Source organism: Drosophila takahashii, chromosome 3L (genome assembly GCF_030179915.1).
Source record: "Drosophila takahashii strain IR98-3 E-12201 chromosome 3L, DtakHiC1v2, whole genome shotgun sequence".
Lineage (NCBI taxonomy): Eukaryota > Metazoa > Arthropoda > Insecta > Diptera > Drosophilidae > Drosophila > Drosophila takahashii.
This window is the reverse complement of record NC_091680.1, coordinates 7,410,943-7,420,073: the sequence shown is the minus strand read 5'-3', so window position 1 is coordinate 7,420,073 and position 9,131 is coordinate 7,410,943. Positions and strand designations below refer to the sequence as shown.

General features: G+C 36.1%; 2 protein-coding genes across 3 annotated transcripts; one reads left to right on the top strand and one right to left on the bottom strand.

Annotated features, from left to right (window-relative positions):
• Positions 1-1,417: 1,417 nt before the first annotated feature.
• Positions 1,418-8,899, bottom strand: cmpy (crimpy). 2 transcript variants are annotated; one of them, XM_017148313.3, is made up of 6 exons: positions 8,732-8,899; positions 6,062-6,579; positions 4,559-4,689; positions 2,188-2,384; positions 2,000-2,127; positions 1,418-1,952 (listed from the first exon to the last, which is right to left on the bottom strand). In XM_017148313.3, the coding sequence occupies exons 2-6, from the start codon at positions 6,397-6,399 to the stop codon at positions 1,913-1,915; spliced, it is 834 nt and encodes a 277-aa protein (XP_017003802.2). In that variant the 5' UTR covers positions 6,400-6,579; positions 8,732-8,899; the 3' UTR covers positions 1,418-1,912. The 2 variants fall into 2 exon arrangements, with proteins under 2 accessions (XP_017003802.2, XP_017003803.2); XM_017148314.3 differs by having other exon boundaries at positions 1,418-1,923.
• On the top strand, positions 2,608-3,938 carry LOC108061899 (uncharacterized). The gene is made up of 3 exons (XM_017148315.2): positions 2,608-2,667; positions 2,723-3,043; positions 3,783-3,938. The coding sequence occupies exons 1-3, from the start codon at positions 2,608-2,610 to the stop codon at positions 3,936-3,938; spliced, it is 537 nt and encodes a 178-aa protein (XP_017003804.2).
• Positions 8,900-9,131: the final 232 nt, after the last annotated feature.

The window sequence follows — 9,131 nt, the reverse complement described above, 5'->3', positions numbered from 1 at the left end:
CGAACCCTTTTGTTCTCCGCCCTGGACACAGTGGCCCCCCCTCGCCACATTTCTTGCTTTTTTATTTCACTTATTTTTATTCAAGCCTTTACGGTCTCATTGGCAGTTGGACATCCCATCAGAGGGCGATCGATAAATGCTCGCCGGCATTCCTCAGGCATTCGCCCCGAAAACTATTCCATTGAGGCTGTCAGATGACGCCGTCTAATTGCTTTTGTTTGCTCCACTAAGGTGCCTAACGAACTCGAGTGCACGGAGCCACAGCACAGAAATATATAACAACTCAATTCGAAAAGCGAAACAAATATCTCGAACTCCTTCAGCTGATAGGTGGCGATGAGGAAAACACTTAAGCGCCAAAGTGTATCTTTGATCTTTTCAAGATGAAGAACTGACCCCACTCGACTGCCGTTGATGGTCGATGTTTTTGGGGCAAAACCCCTTTGCGTTTTGGCTTTCCAAGTGCTGCCTCAATCGCCTGGTTCTGGTAGTTCTTAGGTCTTCAAAACAGGGCAGGTGAGTCAGTGGTTTCCTGAATTCGTAGATGTTACAAAGTAATTTTAAGGGAGTTTTCTCGTTCGCTTGTTAAACTTATTTTAGGTTTTTAGTTGTTTGTGTTTTTGTGATGTTTTGGTAGTTGGTAGTTATTTAAATAAATAAATATTTTATTGAAACACGTTGAGACTTGGATTAAAAAATCGATTTCACATATAAATCGACGTCTAATTATGTTCATTAAAAATATAAGGGTAATACTGTTTTCAGATTTCAGTGGTTGGTTCGACGTAATATAACCCATTGAGTCTCGACTAATGAGTAGCAGATCTAGTATACAATTCCGTGATGGGACCATTTTTATAAGATTCTCTCTATTTAGTCTCTATTTAAACATTAAATTGTTAAATTATAAATATATCTATCTATTTTTTCAAATTTCCAGCGAAGAGTTGCCAGATCAGGCATTTGCTTTTGTGCGACACCTAGCGCCTATCAGCTGAACACTCAAATTCTACATGTCTATTCAACACCGTTTCTACACGTTTTTAAAATGTTGCATACTTTTTACCGGAGAGCGCCCAAAAGTATGTAAAATGTGCCTGCAACATTTTTAATACTTTGCCAGTACATTGGCACGCGAGGCGTATACGCAATTTCTGTAAGACCAGAAATCAGGATATATATTACCCTTACGGGTATTACTTAGAGTTGCACTAGAAACAAGAATTGGAGACATTTTTTTTGTTATGTAAAATAAAAGCTTTGTAATAAAAAAAAAATAAAACTTTTTATATTGGTCGGTGTAACAATACTTACAATATTAAACTACAGATACATAGGTGCCAATCAATTTAACCCCTTTTTGTATAACGACAGTTTCTCGCCGTGCCCAATCGAATCATAAAAATAAAACCAACTCTTTATTTTTTTCTGGCCACTTATATATTTTCGATGCTTTTTCATGCAAAATTTGTCATTCGGATTTATTGTTTATTGAATGGCTTGACTTATGCTTATGGAAAATTCCAACATTTTGCACATTTTGTATTTGTTATTTTTAAAGCAACAACACTCTTGAAATGCTCTCCATTTATTGTTTTGTATATTCTTTTGGTTTTTTTGGGGGGGCAATAGGAATAAAAATTGCAAATTTATACATACGTACGCGCACTCTAAAAACAATAAAGTAACAAATGTCTTGGGATACATACAATTCGTTCTATTTCTCATATGTATTTTTCCTCTTGTATATGTATACGTTGTTATATATATATATGTATATGTTATTTATAATAGCCATATTATTAGTTAGAAGTAAGCATACTATCTGTACAGAGATTTTCAATTTGGTTTTGTTGAGTTAAGAGCTGAGAAAGAGGATGACTTTTCAATGGCGCATTGAAGTCTCAATCCTTCAAAATGATGCTGAAAGTAAAGGAAAATTCGTTATTAAACTATTTACTCTATTTAAAAATTAAAGAATAATTTTTCTTATGCTCACATGCGTTTTCTTAACGATTTTCGCTTTCTGCGCAGCTTTTTGTATGTGAATTTGCTCGGTGAGATTTTGTAGTCTTCATCGAATTCCTGTTCGAGTTTAATTAGATTTTGCAAGTTCAACTGGCAGTCCTGGAAATTGCCATATAATATTAAAATATAAATTTGAGGTTTCTGTTTTTTTTTACCAACCTCTAGGTTCTTGAAGTGCCAACGGGAATCGCTGGGAGATCCCCCATCGCTGGTCAGTTCGCTGAGACAGGTGCGCATTGTGGGCCAGCACTGGCAGCGTTTGTTGGTAATCTCGCAGCCCGGCTGCAAAACAATCGAATCGCTGTCCGAACAATTATCGTGCTGACTGTAGGTCAGGGCGGTCAGGTGCTGCAAATCTATGAAAAAAACAGATTGTACAAATAAAGTTATTAACACCAAATCGATGAAAGGAGAAAAACTGTTGGTGGGCATTAATACTCATATTAAATGTTCATTAAGCCCCGAAAATGAACTTTGATTCTCGGCGAGATTAAAAGAGATTATGATGACGTTTATTTTAAATTAGTCGCGGCCTATATAAGCCGAGCCCATTTGCATTTTCCGGTTTAGTTGGGCAAAATGTTTGCCCGCTTTTCATTTTTGGTCGTACTTCTTCCCCTGCAAATCGGTTTGGCAAAGGTTTGTTCGAACTAATTAAGAAAAAATATTGTGAAAAATTGGTTTTTCCCGCCAGAATAATTACGATATTGTTATAAGATCCTTGGAGTGCAAAATTATAGCCTGGAAATATGTGAATGAAGTGGACTGTCAGCTGTTGCGGAAACGAACTCCCGTAATATCGGCCAGATTCAGTTTGAATCAAACACTGGATCACTTCGATATATATGCAGTATTCGATTTGTTAAAGAAGGACAATACCCGCATGAATATAGCCGATATCAAAATGGATGGCTGCAAGTACTTGGGGGCGATGTACCAAAACAATATTATTGGTAAATTGTTCAAAAGGCTCAAGTCTGTCAGCAACTTGCCAAGTAATTGTCCTGTTCCAAAGGTGAGTTACATAAGCAAATTTATTGATTTAAACTTTCAAAAAATTATGAAAATTTATTTTACAATATTTTTTTATTGAATAATGGTTGAAGTGTTTTTCTTTATTTTCCTATACAATTTATTAAATTTTTATAAATACAAATGGTAGTACTCATATTCTGAAATGTTTTAGTCAGTTTAGTCGTTTTTTAATGTAATTAAAAAATGTTTAATTAAATTTAAATTTCTTATTTTTTGTTCTATATTTTGTCCACCTTTTTTCAGTTGCTCAAAAGTTAATTTAACAGCTAGAGAAGTTTGACTTCAGCATTGTACCGAAACAAGTTGATTTGAGTTTATCAAACTTGTCGAAACTAAAACAGAATAAATATGTTTCGATGACAACAAACGGAGAAAGCAATTTAATGAAATAGGACTTCCGTTGTTTTTTAGCTAGTAGCTCGTAGCTCGATGGCAAAACTTTGCCCCTGCCCAGCATGAGGAGGACAAATATTTTCCTTTGGGAGGCAACTTTCAATAAATAAAAGCAAATATTTGTCAACATTTCGTGTTGTGGCACTCCCGACGAGCAGAACTAGTTAAATTTGAACAACATTCTGCCGTTATTTCATTTACCATTTCCCATTTACCATTTTCCATTTTCATTTTCAAATTGCCGCTCGGCCGGGGACACGCATTAATTCCCCAAACACGATTACACACAAAAACCGAATGGACGCCAATGCCATCGAATTATGCAGGGAAAACTGTACGAGATCCGCAACTATACATTCAATTCGGACGAATTCCCGCCAGGAGCTCCGCAGGCCAAATGGCAAATGCGACTCAAATTGCTGAAGCGCTCCGAACTGGTTGCGGACATATCATTTGAGGGCTCTGTGGTCTATAATACGTGATGTTAATGCATAATGGATGCGACTAAATACAAATGCTCCATAACCATAACCCGCTAGCTGGTGCCGCCGCTCCTTCCCCTCTTACTTTTTATATGTGCAAAATATACACTCGAAACAAAACTCTCTTGGTTTTATTATTTCTAAAACATTTAAGGGTTCCAAAAAAATCACAATTTTTTTAAATATTTTGAAAACTAGTATGATCTATATTGTTTTTAAATGGTCTTCGAATTAAGTTCACAGCATTAAGAATTCATTGTCTAATTTTCCTATTTATTAAATTATACAAATTGTTTGGTACTTGGCAAATTAGTTTTAGCTAGCTAGTATTTTCCATTTCGGCATAATTAAAATAGAGTTAGTAGATTTTATAATTCAAAATAAATTCAATTGTTTTATAAATGCAAAAATGGAAAGTACTAGAAAATACCTACTATAATTACACATAATTTTATTTAAATTAAATCAGATATTGAAAACATTTAACATTTTATGTAAATTTCGCCTATGCTTTTTCAGATTCATAAAGACCTGATAACAAATTTCCCACCATTTTCGTGTATTATCAATAAAAAATTTGTCCCAGTTTATTTAGTGTATATATATTTCTATCGACTTACCCATGCACACGCCCAATCCGCTGCTAATGGGCAGCTTGGTCACACACTGCAGGGGCGGCTCACATTGACCGGAAAATCCGCCCGGGCCGCCGCAGGATTCGCCCAAAGTTTTGGCGCATATGCGACAACATCTGCGAATAGTTGGACGTATATGACATATATATAAATGGGCATAATCCTCGGTATAGAGACGGAATGAACGGATGAATCCCAGTAGTAATTGATTCGATTCCGTCTTGGATTCGATAAGCGTTAACAATTAGTTAACACTCTCTATTGTGAATGGTGGGTGGTTGAGCGGGTGCCTGATGTGAATTCCTAAGCAGAACGTGACTCACGAGGCGAATTGGATTGGAATTTAGACGAGGCACTCTGATGCCTGACTCTCTTAATTATATCATTGCCAATTATTAAGGTCACAGTGTGGTTAAGAATTCGTGACAGGTTCTCTCTTTATTAAAAAAGTTCGTAAAATTAAAATGTTTTTTAAAGAAACAACTAATTTGCACACTAAATTATTTAAATTAAGACAATTTAAACATAACAATAAATAAAAATAAATGTATATTAAAAAGAAAATATTATAAATAATTATTGCCTAATTTTTTAATGTAATCAGATGAGGTGTGAAAAATAAAATTAGGAGTAATATACTTTTTTTTAATGGTGGCTTATTTTTTTCCTGGTCTAGCCAATTAAAATTTAATTATTAACACATATAAACTGAACAATATTTGTAAAACCACAGAAATTGTTATGATAACTTGATTTTAATGTTGACAATAAATAAAGGAATAACAAGGGAAGAAAACATTTGCATAATTTGTGAATAAAAGCGAAATAAAAATGTTGTATAATTGTGTCGGTAATCAGCTAAGCTTCAGAATAATGCACAATTAAATTGTTTCTATTGTTTCGATCCACGTTAATGTAATAAAAATATGTAGCACACATTTGTAGGTTAAATAAACACAACAACTGAGCTTTGTTAAATTTTACATGGCAGAAAGTTCTCCAATTTATTTCAGCAATTAAAATAATAGTATGCTGTGTAGGTAGGTTCGCAATATCTATTAATTGATTAGATGGATAGAAAAAAAATTCTAAAAGAAAACCAAATTAGTCTTTGAGCTTTTTTTTAATTAAAAGTACTTAAATGTAGATAGCATTCCATACCCACACAAAATTGAATTTAAATTTCCCTATAACCAAACATCCATATGCAAATAAGTGAAAGTTATTAAAGCTAATAAAATATAGGTGAAAAGAGAACTCTGCTCATACCTTGAAAGTTTAAAGTGAGTAGCTAAAGCGAATGAATTTAAAATACACGCAAAATTTGCGCAAAGTATTGAAATAAAACGGTAGAAATAAAACCGAATATCAAATTATTCTGGCCATAAAATTGATGATAAATTCACGAGGGGCTTGGGTACATTGGGTACTCCTATTCGCATGCCGGAAAATATCCTTTTAATTGGAGTGCTGGGAGCGGCGACTTACTTGCAGGGATCCCAGAGCATAAGTCCTTTGCCGGGGCAGTCGGGCGAGCGGATTACGTCGCACTCCTTCGGATTGCAGTAGCATTTGAGGCCGTTTACCACGTTGCTGCTGCTGCCGCCAGATGCTGCCATTATCAGGAGCAGATAGCACCACAAGTAGATGAGCAGCGCGCTCACGTTCAGGCGGCCAAAATAACTTCCGTTCGGGCGCATCCTATGCGGAAGTTTGGCTTTGTTGTGCTCCTGTTTGTCGCCCCCCTCCCCCTCCCCCTCCTTCATCGTCCTTGTGCGTAGCACATCCTGCTCAGCAACCCCCCTGCCTCTGGCACTTCCGCCCATTTATAGGCAATTTTTATTGCGCCCCTGTTGGCTCTTCGGTGCGTTTGCGTTCCACTGCCTCCGATGATGATGATGATGTTGGTGATGCCGATGGTAATGACGACGTCGAGGAGGATGGCTGGTGCAGATCCTGGTCCTGGGTCCGGTGTCCGGGTCCGGCGCAGGCAATTTGCATGTTGACTGCAAAGAGCAAGAGCGTTCTTAAATGATTAAAATGCCATAAACTGCGGCGAGGCCACTCTATCGCCATTCCATTCCCTGAATTGCTCCTGAATAGCCGTTTTACAATTGAAAATTGCGGAAATCGGTCGCCGGTCTAATTTCATTAAAATTTCATCGACGCTGCCTACTTTTCGGTGGTCATAAATTTGTAAAATCTCTCGGAATTGGGTTCGGTAAATTGAAATTTCCCCAAAATGGTGACACTTTATGCGCTAATCAAATCATTAATTAATTGGGGCTTTTTTGACATCCGATAAGTAGCAACAAATGGAAAACAACTTTTATTGCTTCCCTCGAGCATCATTTGATTTTGGAGTAGGGAACGGAAGCGGAATCTGTTTATTCAGGACATAAAATCGAAATGGAAAATATAATTGAGTTAATAACTTTTCTGTAAAATAAATAAATTAAATTGGCTAATAACAATTGTTGTGATTTTATATTGTTTGTTATACATTTTGGATTGTTACATTTGTTGTTTCTAATCATTTTCTCATCTTATTAATAAAATAAATAAAGGTAATATAAATTGGTTTTGGGTGATTTCATTTTTATTTCCTTTTTTTCATTCCTATTGCCAAATAAATTCGTGCCATTTTAAGCTGACTCACCAAATAGAAAGAGAACTTTAATCTTTTTTAAATGTATTCCGACTTCGTTTTCGTTTATTTTGTTTGAGCATATTTGCATTTTTTTTATTCATTTTAATATATTTTTGTATTTTATATATTTTAAAGTATTACCATAATAGTAAAATTTAAAATTATGCACATACACATTTCTAATCTTTTGCTAACAGCAGCGCTTGCCAACTTTTTAGGACATCAATTTGTAATGTGTAAAAATGGTTTGTGAAACTTTCAAATGTAATAAAATGGAATTACTGTTTAATTATGGAATAGAATTTTTGAATGCAGAAAAGACATTAAAGCTTTTCTTAAAGTTTCCCTTTTCTAATATAAACCATAAATTTGCAAGGATATAAATAATAAATAGGTAATAAAAAGTTTAATCAAACATGAAATGCGTTGCAAATGTTTAATATTAACATTGTTTTTTCTGGTTTGGGGGCTATAAAGATTGCAAGGGACTATAAAATATAATGTAGCAAACTTTTCGATACCTTTGTATTGATATAAAAAAATGCTAGTGATTTCTGTGAAAACTAAAATTCAAGATTAAGCAAAAAGTATTTTTGGAACAATATATTTTTCGCAGCTTTTTCTCAAGAAACTGTTTTCGACTGACTGTGAAAAACTTGCTGAGAAACTTTATCGGCTTTAAATTAAAAGTAATTTTTGAATACAACTGCAACCTATTTGTCCACCAGCTCGAAAAAGTTTTTGCGACCGTACTTGGCAATTAAAGTTTTCCCATTTAACTTCCGCCGAAACCTTGACGGTGTCATATACTTTTATTTTTAATCAACGTCCGATCAAGCCGACTTCAAATCGCACTTCGGCGACTTCGGTAGCTTAATTAACCAAACGTGGTCAGGGCCAAAATCAGAGCCTGGAAAATGAACTCGCTGCCAATAAGCCACAAAAAAGGAAAAAATACATCGAAACAAAAAGCAAAAACTTCGGGAATTAATTTCGACGAATCCCCAAAGTATGCCACATGCCAAAAAGTTGTTGAAAATTCAACAGTGAAAGAGACAGGACGATGTGGGTCCGAAAGAGAAGGCAATAAGGGGGAGAAATCAAATTTATTGGAACACATGCCCAACTAATTTGTATTTAAACGTTTGATGTCCTGCGAGTAACCCCCACTCCACAGCCTGCCCAAAATTCCCATCCTAGCACAATATATTTTTGGAATTGTTGCGCAGTTTATTTGCTTCGAAATCAATGGTAAAATAATAAACTTTCGGCAATTGCTAGTTGTTTTGCTCCTGCATATTTTTTCTCTATTTTTCGGGTGAGTATTGCTTTCACTTTGCCTTGGCCGAAAGGACACTCGACATTATTGCCAATGCTGTTGTTTTTCCAGTTGCCTGTCAACCACTTTCAATTCGGCATTCAATTTTTGTTGTGTTTTTATAACAACGCCACTGACACAGTCACAAATGCCTTCGCACAGGAGCACTCACACACACAGGGGCACACACCTCGTTACACCTAACGATAGACGTTTAGGACTAGCACTCGCTATGCTATATATGCTATAGTGCCTCTGCTCCTCGTTGTTCTTGTTGTTTTTGTCGCTGTCCTGACGTTAAACTTTCGGTTCCGACGGATCCCAATGAATTTTTCATGCGCTTTTGTCTGCCGCACGCGGCCATTTAAGGCAAGAGACTGAACTAACCTGCTGCCGCCGTCGCTGCATAGACCTTTTGCCAGTTAGAACGGACATATATCGCTCCGATTTGCGGGATATTCGCCTGTTTTTGTTCTTGTTCAAGAAAATATCCCCCTATTTCCGCTCACCGCGCAGGCGCACTTCGGTTTGAGCCTGGAAGGCAGAGTTATCAGACACAACACGCGAAGGACTCTCGTAGTATTTGCCAA

Bases quoted from the DNA above. Each gene is read 5' to 3' on its own strand.
- cmpy (XM_017148313.3), bottom strand. From the start codon at position 6,399: ATGGGCGGAAGTGCCAGAGGCAGGGGGGTTGCTGAGCAGGATGTGCTA. The intron at 2,128-2,187 runs GTTGGTAAAAAA...GGCAATTTCCAG, and splicing joins GGCACTTCAAGAACCTAGAG to GACTGCCAGTTGAACTTGCA. The intron at 1,953-1,999 runs GTGAGCATAAGA...TAGAGTAAATAG, and splicing joins AAATCGTTAAGAAAACGCAT to TTTAATAACGAATTTTCCTT.
- LOC108061899 (XM_017148315.2), top strand. From the start codon at position 2,608: ATGTTTGCCCGCTTTTCATTTTTGGTCGTACTTCTTCCCCTGCAAATC. The intron at 2,668-2,722 runs GTTTGTTCGAAC...TTTTCCCGCCAG, and splicing joins TGCAAATCGGTTTGGCAAAG to AATAATTACGATATTGTTAT. The intron at 3,044-3,782 runs GTGAGTTACATA...CGAATTATGCAG, and splicing joins GTAATTGTCCTGTTCCAAAG to GGAAAACTGTACGAGATCCG.